Source organism: Mastigoproctus giganteus, chromosome 7 (assembly GCF_048544385.1).
Source record: "Mastigoproctus giganteus isolate SK-2022 chromosome 7, ASM4854438v1, whole genome shotgun sequence".
Classification (NCBI taxonomy): domain Eukaryota; kingdom Metazoa; phylum Arthropoda; class Arachnida; order Uropygi; family Thelyphonidae; genus Mastigoproctus; species Mastigoproctus giganteus.
In genome coordinates this window covers 31,678,003-31,692,513 of record NC_143581.1, presented here as the reverse complement: position 1 = coordinate 31,692,513, position 14,511 = coordinate 31,678,003, and the positions used below count along the sequence as shown (strand labels likewise).

General features: G+C 38.0%; 1 protein-coding gene across 2 annotated transcripts in view; it reads right to left on the bottom strand.

Annotated features, from left to right (window-relative positions):
* Nucleotides 1-14,511, bottom strand: part of LOC150082788 (uncharacterized) — a 102,733-nt gene that overhangs the window by 24,646 nt on the left and 63,576 nt on the right. For both annotated transcript variants that reach the window (XM_090377601.1, XM_090377602.1), the window contains one exon: nt 9,478-9,779. In XM_090377601.1, coding sequence (XP_090233727.1) covers nt 9,478-9,779 — 302 coding nt within the window. The remainder of the gene's footprint in view (nt 1-9,477; nt 9,780-14,511) is intronic.

Genomic DNA, 14,511 nt, shown 5'->3' with positions numbered 1-14,511 from the left:
AGCACTAGCCGGATCAGCTAGTGTACAATCTTGCTACCCCTACTCTGCCAGAGAGTGACTGGAGGGAGTCAGAATAGTGTGTATGCAGGGAGCATTGTCGAGGCCACGTTATGTCAAGGATCTGGGTATATCCTTACCATGTGTATGCATATCCAAAAATTTCATTACTTCATACAGCTTGTCCCACCCACTTTTTCTTACTATTGAATACACCATGAATTGTCAAACTAATAGGGTAAGCTTATCTGCGAAAAGACCTAAACCTCCCGAACATTTCCTAATTAATTTCAGAAATATACGTGGTCTCAATTCTAATCTCAACGATGTCCATTTCCACTTGCAGTCTACCAAACCCCATATACTTTTTCTGACAGACTCTCAGTTATCGGTTGATTCAACTACTGCTCATCTCAGATACCCAAATTATTATTCGCTGTATGATTCCTTTCGTATGAAAGGTGGTATGTGTGCATATGTGCGTTCTGATATTCCCTGTCAGACACTTGGCAATTTGGAATTTCCTCTCTTTGATCTTCTCTGGCTAAAAATCTCTCTACCTCATTGTGTCAGATTTATCTGTTGTCTCTACTGTTCTCCCAACTCCACTAATAACTTGGAGCTCCTTGACATCCTCTCTTTGGAACTTGACTTTCTCCAGTCCAACTTTCCTAACAGTGAGGTAATTTTCCTTGGTGATTTTATGTCCACAACTCCAGCTGGCTTCCGTTTTCTAGTCACACCGACCCAGCTGGTCGAGATGCTGAGGCTTTTCCAATTACTAATGACCTTACACAGATTGTTCATTTACCTACAAGAATACCGGACAATCCTAACCATACAGCCAACACCCTTGATATTTTTCTCACAAATGACCCTTCTAAATACACGGTCGAAGTCAGTGATCGTTTAGGCACCTCAGATCACAACTTGGTGATTGTCTCTTCTCCAATGGAGCTTTTATCTCATGGCTATTCCCAACCTCGTGTTATTTGGCATTACAAGAATGCAAAATGGGATGACCTGTGAGATTTCTTTTCTTCGTTTCCTTGGTTGGATTATTGTTTCAAAACTTCTGATGTCAACGTTTGCTCAGATCGTGTCAGTGAAATTATCCTTGTAGGAATGGAATCCTTTATTCCACACTCCACTTTAAAATCTCGTCCTCCTTTATCTAAACCTTTGTTTTCCAATAAATGTGCTAAGGCTGTTCAAGAGAAGAACATTGCATATGGTAACTGGCTTGTTTCCAATTCTTCAGTTTCATTTTCTGCCTACACCAAAGCTCGTAACAATTGTAAAGCAGTTATTAATCAGTCCGAACTACAGTTTGAACAGACTAAGAGTAGAAAACTTGCTTCTTGCCCTAATGGTAGCCGAGCATTCTGGTCTCTTGCCAAAGCTATTGGCAGCAACTTTTGCACATCTCTGCCCGAACCAAATGGTTCTGTTGTCACTTCAGCCAAGGATAACGCTGACCTGCTAGATCCCATTTTTCTTCCAGAAAGCTCCAGGTCCCGATGGTATTTCTCCACTTGTTCTCAAAACCTGTGCTCCTGAACTTACTCCTATTCTTTGCCACCTTTTTTCACTTTCTTATTCCAAAGGCGTTTTTCCTTCTGCTTGGAAATTTGCTCATATCCAGCCAGTTCCTAAAAATGGTGACAAATCCCTCCCATCCAATTATCGTCCCATTGCTATTACTTCTACTCTTTCTAAAGCAATGGAGAAATCAATTAACCGCCAACTCTTAAACTACCTGGAAACCTTCTGTCTGATCAACGATCACCAGTACAAAGGGTACTAGGAAAGTTTTGCAATATGACGCAACAATGAATCACAGGAAGCTGCTTGTTGCTGCATGTTGAGACATGTTCATACGTGCATAGTAGCCGCCGCGCCAAGTCGATGGGCTCAGTTATTCATTAGTAGTGAGAGTGTGAAGTGCTTGCGATGGCATCGTGGTCACGAAATGAGATAAGGACAGTTTTGCGGTATAATTTCGTGCGTGGTTTAACCATAGACCAGTGCTTAGAAGAAATGACTCTTGCACTAGATGATGATTGTCCACATCGTACAACGATATTCAGGTGGTATAGAGAATTCCAAAGGGGAAATTTCACTCTGGAGGATTCTGAGAGGCCGGGAAGGCCACGAACGTCAGTTACGGAGGAAAACGTTACTGCTGTGAGGAAAATGCTTGACGAAAACAGGCGAGTGACCTACCAACAGATAGAGGATACTTTGGGCCTAAATGCACCAGCAATTCGTTCGATTCTGACAAAACTTTCCTAGTACCCTTTGTATGAATTCCGTCAATGTCGATCCGCTGGTGATATTCTGGCTTATGTTACCCATTTATGGACTAATTCAATGGAAAGGTTCGGTGAAACACAAGTAGTTGCTCTTGACATCTCAAAGGCTTTCGATGGTGTTTGGCATAAAGGTCTTCTAAACAAGCTTCCATCTTATTGTTTGTCAACTGTTTTTCGTAATTGGTTATCCAGTTTTCTCTCTGATCGCTCACTGAGTGATGGCTCTCCGTCTTCTAACTTCTCCACTAATGCCGGTTTCCCCCAAGGGTCAGTTCTTTTCCCCACTCTTTTCCTCTTGTATATTAATGACCTTCTTCCATTGACTGGAAATCCTATCCATAGTTTTAGTTTTGCTGATGATAGCACATTGCATTCCACTTTCCATTTTGAGAAACCTTGCCCTGCTCAATCAGCTTCAACTTTTCGAAAATCTGCTACCAATTCCTTAAATGCCGATCTTCAGGTAATTCTCCAGCGGGGCAAAGACAACTTAGTTGATTTCAACCCTTCTAAAACTCAGTCTTGTCTTATATCTTGCAAAAAGGATTCTTCTGCTCCTATGCTTATCTTTATTGACACTCCGATTTATAGGCAAAATGATATCTCTTTTGGGGATTACCTTGACTTCTAATCTCTCTTGGCACAAGCACAGTACAAATATTGCTTCCTCTGCGTCTAAAAAACTTGGTTTTCTCTTTCACTCTTGGCGTTACTTTTCTTCCAAACAGCTGCTCACTCTGTATATATATCACAAATCCGCCCTGCCGTGGAATTTTGTTCCCACATCTGGGGTGGTGCCCCCAAAACTTCTCTCAGGCTTCTTGATTCTATTCAGAAGAGAGCAGTTAGGTTAATTAATGATTCATCTCTAACAAAGTCTCTCCACTCACTGTCTCATAGACGTACTGTTTCTGCTGCACGCCTCTTCTACACAGATTCTTCCATGGGCACCAATTCAGAAAAACAGTGCCCATGGAAGAATCTGTGTAGAAGAGGAGTGCAGCAGAAGCAGTACATCTATGAGACAGCGAGTGGAGAGACTCTATTAGAAATGAATCATTAACCTAACTGCCCTCTTCTGAATAGAATCAAGAAGCCTGAGAGAAGCTTTGGGGGCTCCAGATGTGGGAACAATATTCCATTGCAGGGCAGATTTGCGATATATAGAGTGAGCAGCTGTTTGGAAAAAAAGTAACGCCTAGAGTGAAAGAGAAAACCAAGTTTTTTAGATGCAGAGGAAGCAATATTTCTAATGTGCTTGTGCCAAAAGAGATTAGAAGTCAGGGTAGTAGTAGTAGTGGTGGCATGTGATGCAAGAAAGCAAATGTATGAGCTTATGCAGCATCAGCCAAAAAAAAAAAAAAAAAAAAATCACACCATTCCCTCCAAATGCCTGTCCAGTTCCTCCTTAAATTTATTCAACCTATCAACTTCCACAACGACAGATGGAAGTTTGTTCCAGCAATTAACCACCCGCTGGCTAAAGGAAAATTTCTGCACATCTATTCTACATCTGTCTTTTCTTAATTTGAATTTATGCCTCCTTAGATTCGTAATCTGAATAAGTGGAAGGATCCCATCAGAATTCAGCGTGCTCAACCCATTCAAGGCCTTATATACCTCAATCAGATCACCGCGCAGGTGCCTAGTCTCCAGCCACTGCAATTTGCAGACCTTAAGCCTCTCTTGGTAAGAGGATCCCTTCATTCCCCTCACCAATCTTGTTGCCCTTCTCTGTACACGCTCAAGTAAATCTACATCCTTCCTAAAATGAGGCCTCCAGACCTGTACGCAGTACTCAAGCCGGGGCCTGACCATTGCCTTATACAGAGGGATAATCATCTCCTTTTCCCTGCTAGCAAAATTCCTATATATCATTGACAAAACCCCATGACCTGCCCTGGCAGCCTGTCTGCATTGCTCAGAAAACTTCATATCTGCCTGCACAATTACTCCCAGGTCTTTTTCATTTTCTACCACCTTAAGTGTAGTACCACACAGTTGGTACGTTTCTCTGGGGTTACTTCTACCCATATGTAGTACTTTGCATTTGTCAAGGTTAAACTTCAGTTGCCACTTCTTAGCCCATCTGCCCAAATTATCTAGATCCTGTTGCAGTAGCACACTGCCATTAACAACCCTGCCAACCTTTGTATCATCTGCAAACTTCGACATTAAGCCTGATATACCTTCATCAATATCATTGATAAATATACAAAACAACAGTGGACCTAACACCGAACCCTGTGGGACTCCACTAATAACATTAGTCCAAGAAGAGCAGCACCCACTGATTACCACCCTCTGTCTTCTCCCACTCAACCATCCTTTTATCCATTGTAGCAACTTACCCTTAATACCATTCTGTTCCAATTTGTACAATAGTCTTCCATGTGCAACAGTGTCAAAAGCTTTCCTGAAATCCGAATATATGATATCAAAATTATTTTTCGCATCCAGTTCCTTTGTAACCACATCATAATATCCTATCAAATTTGTCAGACAAGACTTTCCCTTAACAAACCCATGCTGTGTCTGAATTATTGCTGCAGTCTTGTCTAGATGATCCTGCAATGCATCTTTAACCAGTGACTCCATTATTTTACCCGGAACAGAAGTTAAACTAACTGGTCTGTAATTACTCGTGTCACCCTTCGATCCCCCTTTGTGAACTGGGGATACATTTGCACATCTCCAGTCCGTGGGAACCTCCACTGAGTCCAAGGATGCTCTCATAATTATGGCTAAGGGTTTGCTTAGTTGCTTTACTGCCTCCTTTAATATAACTGGATAGATCCCATCCACCCCAGGTGCTTTTCTTACGTTTAACTTCAACAATTTCTCTTCCACTTTGCTCTCAGTTATTACAAAATCATTAAGTATCTTGCTACAATTTGATAACCTTCTGCCATTTTCAAACCTTAATAATTCCTCACATGTGAATGTAGATGCAAAATACTCATTCAGTTTGTTTGCTATCTGAGCAGGATCATCAACAGTCGAACCATCGATGTCAAGTGGACCAATCGGATTCATCCCCTTCCTTTTAGAGTTTATATAAGTAAAGAAATCCTTGCTGTTTTTCTTAGCATCTTTTGCCAAGGATTTCTCGTAATCTGCCTTCGCCTGCCGAACTTCATTTGTGACCTGATTACAGATTAACTTATATCTACCATAGGCTTCTGAGTCGCTTGATAATTTATATGCATCCCATGCATTTTTCTTCTCTGATACGAGTCTCATTAGTTCATTTGACAACCATTTAGGCCTAAACCTTGAACAATATTTCTTAATAGGTATGAACCTTTTAGTAGCGTCCACGATTAATTCTTTGAATGCTTCCCAACTTAGAATTTACTGTTGGTAACATCATCAGTTGATCCCACTGTATAGAATTTAAAAACTGTCAGAGACCACTGTACTCGCCTTTACGGAAGCAAAAATCCTTTCCTTTACCCCTGATGGTAATTAAATCTTTAAGTAAATCCCACGTCAGTACACTGTGATCACTGCCACCTAGTGGTTCTTTTATCTGCAAATTCCTAATGCATGAATGATCACTACTGATAACCAGATCAAGAGTATTACTTTCTCTGGTTGCCTCTCGAACATGCTGCTGCAGAAAGCAATCATCCAATAAATCCACAAAAGTCTGACTAGTATGTGAGTGCCCAACCCACAAGTGCCAGTCAATATCTGGGAAGTTAAAATCCCCCATTATAAGACATTCCGATTTACTAGCCCACTCTATTTCTCTGTACAATTGTTCATTGTACTCATTCAAGTCATTAGGCCTATAACACACTCCTACTCTTATTTTTGCTTTCGCAGTGCTTATGTCACACCAAACTGACTCAATAGTGCACTGTTCATCTATATCAACTGGATGCACTTCTTTTGATTTCATGTTTTTCTTTATTAACAGCATAACACCTCCTCCCTTCCTATCCTGTCTATCCTTTCTGTACACATTGTACTCCCCAAATTCCAGTTCGGCATTCCTTATATCTGTGTGACACCAGGTCTTTGATATCCCAACAATATCCGCCTTTGATGTCTTGACCAACACTTCAAATTCATCAAATTTATTTACTATACTTCTAGCATTGGTATACACGCACCTATTCTTAATTACTCTAACACATCCCATATACCCACCTGTTTCACGATGACTGCCATCCGTCCCTGAAACCCCCAACACCCCTCGCTCCAGGTCGCTACTTATTCTAATAGAAGTTGTGCAAGAATCACCTTCACCTCTGCCTATGGCTACTGTTAAACTATTAGTCCTTGTATCCCCCCAAGCTATCAGTTTTCCGACCCACCTAACACTGCCTCGATAGCATCAGCAAATATTCTTGCACCCTTTCTATTTAAGTGTATCCCATCCCTGTAGAAGCAGTCTCTCCCGTTAACAAGTACAGTCCAGGCTGAAAAAAATTTTATCCCTTGAGCCTTGCACAATCTTTCCAGGGCCGAATTGATAGACAAGGCTCTCATCATATACTCCCTCCTATCGTGTCTGGGCAGAATTGCAGACACTTTCAAATTCAACCCTAATTCACGGCTTTTTTTCATCAGTGACCTGTACTTGTTAAGTAATTCTGCCGGTCTCCTACTCTTAATATCATTAGTGCCAACGTGTACAACTATATCACCTTTTGTGCCCCTAAAAGATGATATCTGCTCTACAACGTCATCAACCTTTGCCCCTGGCAGACATAGCCTGGTCCTGTTCCACCTATCCTTTTTACAAAGGATGTTCCCCGTTTCCTGACAATAGAGTCACCAACAACTACTAGTTCCTTTGGGACCAGCGCAATCTGCCTTGGGGGTTGCCGCTGTGTTGCGTGATGACCAAGTGCAAGCTCTGGCGTTGATGTGGGCAGCTGAGAGCCTGATGGGCCCCTCAATTTAGATCTTTCGAGGGCATCCACCCTGTCCTTCAAACTCTCATATAGGTCCATAACAACGCTGAGTTGTCGCCTGATTTCCTTACACTCCTTACATCGCCCACACACAAAGACATCCCCCATGGCAATATCATGTTCCGTTCCAGATAGTTCAGCAAACATTTCACAAGTTGCACATTTTTTTAGGCTGTGATGCGTTGGAGAATCGCCCCCCCCCCTCAGTTCTCCCGAGTCACAGCACTCCTGCCACTTTGTGCCCGTTGCTTTGCTGCTCTAGGTTGGGGCATGATATTTTAAATTAATAAGATCAATAAATTAAATTAAATTAAATGTCAATACTATGCTACCTAATAGAAACAGTGAAGCGTATTACTGTTTCTATAATTATACGTTAGAGCTACCTAGCTACCTCAATTAAAAATTTGAATTCCCTATCACTATATACAAAAAACAATGCCTGCAAGATTCGAACGGACTAACGGTTTTATAAAGTAATCTCTTTATATCGAATGGACTAACGGTTTTATAAAGTAATCTCTTTATGATGTATCTCTTTTGTGTAATCCCCAAAAGAGATACATCATTTTGCCTATAAATTGGAGTGTCACTAAAGATAAGCATAGGAGCAGAAGAATCCTTTTTGTGAGATATAAGACAAGACTGAGTTTTAGAAGGGTTGAAATCAACTAAGTTGTCTTTGCCCCACTGGAGAATTACCTGAAGATCGCCCACTTTCTCTTTCAAAACAGTTTGAACACTTACTGCTACCAGCCAACATCTATTTACTGTCCAACTTCAAACTCACAGAACCAACTTTTCATCTTCCTCGTTTATTCATTCAAATTCCGTTTTCTGGAACAATCTTCCTTCATACGTATTTCCTAAAAATTACAGTCTACAGAAGTTCAAGTCCAATGTCAACAAATATGTTCTTTCGTCTTCTCAACCTCCAACCCAAGCACGGTTCTAAGTACTATATGTTCTAATACCTCTCGTGTTTGGGGTTTACATTAAAAAAAAAAAAAAGCTTACCAGCTGATGGAGAACCTAATGGCAGCTCCAGCAATTGTTATTTTGCTATTTAAATGTGTATTGTACTGTACTTAATTTATTGTATATAATCCACTCTGTTGTGTATTTGTTATTCACATGTTGGTACTTATTTTTATCCACCCCACGAGCATATACTTCCATGCTATGGTGAAGTTGTACACTTGGAATAGAGAAAATAATGCTTCTTCAAATGGCACCATAATTAGCCATTTCTTCCACATGCATTTAATTATTCATGAACCCTGACAGGTTCATGAATAATTAAAGCTTTTTCAGCCCACTTAACATGCAAATCAATCTGTAAACATTGGGTTATACAAACATAATACACTGCCACAGCACAATCCAAGATGCTGATATACTGTAACACCAACGTCTGCACTGCTCTGTCAGTTTTCTGAATAAGCAAAATTTCCAAAAACAGTTTTAGCAAACTTTGCTTATTCAGAAAAATTTCTTCTTTTAATGAGTGCATTCGTCTGAATTCAAAAACATTTCAAGGTTTGTATTATAGATATAAAAATATCTTTCCTAAATTTGGTAATAAAATATACTTCTCTGCATGAGAAAGGATGATTTTATTATACCCCCCCCCCCCCACACACACACACAGATGCATATTTTATTCCAAATTATTGCAATTTGTGTGTTCATGCTATTCAGTCAACACACCTGGAATTTTTGAACTTTCACCTGAGCGCCTTTTTTTTTCCCCTATTAATTTAGTTGGTTTTCACATAAATACAAATTTAAATAAAAATATATTATTACAATACAGGAAGTTTGTGTGGATTTCATGAATATATATGAGGTTTATATACAACAAGGAAGTGAAATAATACATTGTATTCTAGGCTAGAGGAATATTTATTATTTTGAATTTAGAATAACAATTTACAATACAGGTACAAGACATTAAAATTAAAATTTTAAACTTTAGTCAATATTTAGCTATGCATAGCTTTATTGTAATTGTTTTAATTCTTAAGTGCAAATAAATTTTAAACTAGCCCAATGCAACATATGGTTTCAACGCCCATGTCCTTCATTTTAATCTGCCCTTTCAACAACCATGTTAAATTTTTTTTTTATATTTTAATATCCTTCCAGATTAAAACTGTAATATTGTTAGGTATATTTATTATTATCATCATCTTAGTTCTATAATCATGATATTATAAAACTAAATCTTCTCTTACTTATATATCCTATCACTCCGGCTCTCTCTTCTCATTCGCTTTTTTTGAGGCCCTAGAAAGTAATCCTCCTCTAAAGCTTTTGGCGGACGTATTCTTCTCTTTGCTGGTAGGCCTTCATCAAGTCTACCACTATCTTCAGATTCATCATCATCATAACTGCCCACACAATAATTAAAATCATCACATAATTTATTGTTTGAAGATGAGGATGGAAGTGGGCGTGTTCTGGGCCTTCCTCTCCGCTTTGGAGGCCCTATTCTTTTGTCTCTAGCAGAACTAGGCTCTAGTTTTATGTTGTGATCCTATTAAAAAAAAAAAAAAAAAACCAAAGAATGAAGCGAATTATGCAAAATGTAAGTAATGAAGGATAAAGAAAAGGCAATATGATATAAATGCGTTGTTTCTACAAAATTAAATTATTGAAATCTTTATAACCAAACAATAGTACTATTACCTCATTATAAACAACAGGACAAAACTGAAGAACATTTTTGTTTTCATTTTACCTATTTTTTAAAGCAGGAAAACTGCTTATTGTTAAAGTACAAATATAACTTAACTATCCAAATTCTGGTTAAGAAGGTTGATTGACTTACATGGAGTTCCCAGCCTGTTTAATATTAAACCTATGAAATTTCCAACTAGGATTTCTCAGCCATTCTCTTTCATCATTCCCTTCCATTATCCAGACCATTAAGTGCACCAAATTTCAAACATGCACATATATTTCTGTTTATTATGTATATAAATAAAAATAATAATAAAAAATGATTTTATTAGTTCAAAATTTGAAATTACATATTTTGTTCCCTGCAATGTAGTGGCCATCTGAAGAGAATCGGTTCATATAATTGTCTTTATTCTGAAAACAATAATAAATCTTTCAAAAACAGCTAGGATAAGAATGCAGATGTATATTGAAATAGTGGGAAAAGAAAACAAGTAAACTAAAACCTTAAACGTGCACACTATTAGTGCTTATTTGGTATCATGCTACTCTTCAAGCAAAAAGCCACACAGTTGCAAAGACAAAGGCAGGTAACCTGACAGGTTCATGGATGCAATTTCTGAAAGAAAACCATAAAAAAAAAAAAAAAAAACATGTTTCAGAAACCATTGCAGTAAAAGTTTTACTATATTTAGGAAGGCAGAAAAAAATTTGCATATTTTTAATAACTGGTTAATAGTTAATGCAGGAATATTATTTCAAAGGTCACCTGTCATGTTACTTGCTGCTATCACTCAGTTAAAACTACTAATATAAAAAAAATTCCCAGAATTAACACTAACTGGTTCTTTAGAATGCTTAATTAATTTATCTATATAATATTGGTGTAAAAACACCATAGACAACTCTTAAAGGAAAAACTACGATTGTTAAGGGCATCATTTCATCTGTAGCCGAGCTAGCCGGGTGGGTGAAGTGCCTGCCTGGCAACCCAAAGGTTGCGGGTTCGAATCCCGCCCCGGGCTTGGATCAAAGTACTGCAAAAACCTTGGGAGGCGCATTATGGCCACAGAAGCCGATGCGCCAACAACTACCAAAAAAACAAACAAACAAACAACATTTCATCTGTATCTCATATTGCACTCAACCTTCACAAGTTACCATGTACTGCTCTACCTTGAATAAGTAACACTTCACTAATAGAGAAGACTATTGTTACTTATTCTCAGTGGGCACCACCCCCACGGCACCATTTCAAGGCTTGTTGGACCTTCATCAGTGGGTGGGTTGTTGTTGTTGTTATTTGGTTTTTAGGAGCATTAGCAACTAAGGCCACATTGCTCCGGGATATGCGGTGGTCATTCCCTGACCTTTCCGCATCCTCCGTATTTGGTGGTGACGGGCTCGAACCCCGGTCTAATCAAGAAGCGTGTGCTACGCACTGCTGCTCCTTCCCACCCGCCGATGAAACCAACACCCACCATTGTTTGCAATACTGGTGTGCCTGCCCACCCACTGATGAAAGGCCAACAAGCCTCGAAACAGTGCCACCTGGGTGGTGGTGGTGCCCACTGAGAATAAGTAACAATAGTCTTCTCTATTAGTGAAGCGTTATGTACATGGTAACTTGTTGTGAAGGATGAGCACAATATGAGATACAGATGAAATGATGCTCTTAACACCACTATCATAGTTTTTCCTTTAAGAGTTGTTTATGGTGTTTTTACACTGATATTATATAGATAACTCAAAATATGTTATTGTAACTCAAAATATTATGCCCAGTTGCATTTTTAGTCTTACTTAAACATTATCACATACACCTTTTGGCATCTCTCACATTGTGGGATTATCTTCACAACTGGATTCTCATGTTTGCAATATCAGGGCGCCTGCCCACCCACCAATGAAAGGCCAACAAGCCTTTAAACGGTGCTGTATGGGTGGTGCCCACTCAGAATAAGTAACAATAGTCTTCTCTATTAGTGAAGCGTTACTTATTCGAGGTAGTGCAGTACATGGTAACTCGTTGTGAACGATGAGCACAATATGAGATACAGATGAAATGATACCCTTAACACTACTATTATAGCTTTTCCTTTAAGAGTTGTCTATGGTGCTTTTACACCGATTTTATAGATAATTATAACTCTTAAAATATTATGCCCAGTTGCATTTTTCGTCTTACTTAATTTATAAATATGCAAAGAATTTCAAAACTGTTCATGTAGCATTTTCCTGCATTCATTATGCAGTCTGCTTCTGGTATTTCAGTCAAATTTTATTATGGAGAAAGAAGCAGAACTTAATATAACAAAGAAATGGGAAAGACAAACTCCACCTATACACACAGATTTAAACAAAGTCTTCTGGTATAAAAACACATTTCCACAGTCGTAGCTTTGCAAATGTTACACTGATGTCAAGTATTACAAAATGTTAAGTGAACATTGCATTGTGGTGACTGTGCAATGATGTAAAAACAACTACTGCTATATATTATTATTTACTTTTCTATTAATCAAGGAATAAGAAAAAAGTCATTCAATTTAACTGGTTTTTGGTTGGTTGGGTGTTTTTTTTTTTTTTTTAAGGAGCATTAGCAACTAAGGCCATATTGCTCCGGGGATATGCAGTAGTCATTCCCCGACCTTTCCGCATCCTCCGTATTTGGTGGTGACGGGCTCGAACCCCGGTCTAATCAAGAAGCATGTGCTACGCACTGCTGCTCCTTCCCATCTGGCTACGGAGGCGCCATTCGATTTAATAAATAAAAATCTAATGTACAGAGTATATTAACTAATTTATTTACTTTATGCATAGGATGGAAATAATTTTTTTTTAAACGAAATATGATTTTTCATATATCTCTATTGCCCCAAGATAATTTTTTAAAGGTCAATAAACATTAAAAAAAGGATCTGTAACAATATCCCTTTATCAAAAAAAAAAAAAAAAAAAAAAAGCATCATGTATAGTAGTGTGCATTTTTATTTATTTCTTTTGTGCACAACTACTTAACACCACTTTTTTGGCAGTTTGTAGTGGGGATGTCAACAAAGGCTATTTCTTAAATTTTGTCACCAGAAAGACAATACATTATTCTTAAAAAAAAAAAAAAAAAAACACACACAATTCACCATCTGTTTCTGTATGAATTTTCTATTTTTTCAGTTCTTCACAGAAATCCCTTTGTCACTTTCATGAAATTCAATTTAACACTAAAATGCAAATTCTCTTTAGAGATAGAGACAACCAAAAAACAACACCTCAAACTTGCTACATCTGAAATATGAAAAGATTGCAAAAAGATACACGTCACAGTATCAGAGAGACAATTAAAGTCTTTTCTGCATGAATTGTGGAAGAAAACAAACACAGCTTTACCAAGAGTAAGTTTCATGGGTGTTCATACTTGTTTGCACATTTTCCTGTTTACTTAACAATCAGAGATGATGTTTACAATTTCAATAGAGAAATTAAATACAGCAAGCTTTGGAGGTAGGCTCAGTTTTAGTTGAGGATAGGGTAGCTGACAAATGCAAAAGGATAAAAATTACACTAGGTCCAATTAACCTACACAAAGAACTTGGAATTAAAGTATCCAAAAGATATCCTGTATGACAATTTTTTTTTTTTTAGTTAAGTATTCGTAACTAAGTTTTATTCCAGTTAATTTCATTAGATTAAATTTTAAACCTGCAAAGATTGTTTCCATCTTGGGTCTCATAGTTGGCTGATACCATATATAAATTAAGCCTGCTTTTTTTTTTTGAAATGCCTAAAAGGTTTACTTTGTGGGCTTATTTTTACATCTAAATTTTAAACGTTACTACCACTAACATGCCAAATGGGAGAATTATGGGAAGGGGGACTAAAGTACCAGACCTGCATTAGGAACCAGCAAAAACTTAAATGTTATTTTTTTTAAGTAATTAAATTCATTTTTAATAATTGGCAAAAATCCTACAAACTTAAATAATAAAAATGTTTTCATTTTATTGATTTATTATATATTAGAATTGACTTCTTGCTTTTTAATCCTTACATCTCCATTTGGACACGTGGGGGGGTCATGCACTTCAATACGGGGGTCCATATCAATCTTGATGCCCCACTCACTAATGCACTAAGTCCATATACGCAGGCCCCCGTTATAACGCGGTTCGCTTTACGCTGATTCGCTATAACGCTGTTCTTATATCATAACCCGTATCTGATTATAACGCTGTCACAGATCACTATAACGCTCTTTTACAGATTTCATTTTTGACATATTAACGAAATCGTTTCATTTGATGGAGTCGATAGCTTGAAAATGAATAGCAAAACAGTATTAAAACGTTTCCCACGCCGACTTGAGAAATTTTCCCACGCTCAGTAAAATTTTCTCGCACGCTAATTTAGTTTCAGTACAGTGACTTGTAACGTAGTTCCGCGATCAACATTTTAAAAAATGATCAAGTATATTGCTTGTAATATTTGCGTTATATGCATTTATCCGGTCTAGTCATCACTCAGTAGAGTATTAGACATCGTGCGTAACAGAAAGTTTACTTGAACATTGTATCATAATTAATTCAACC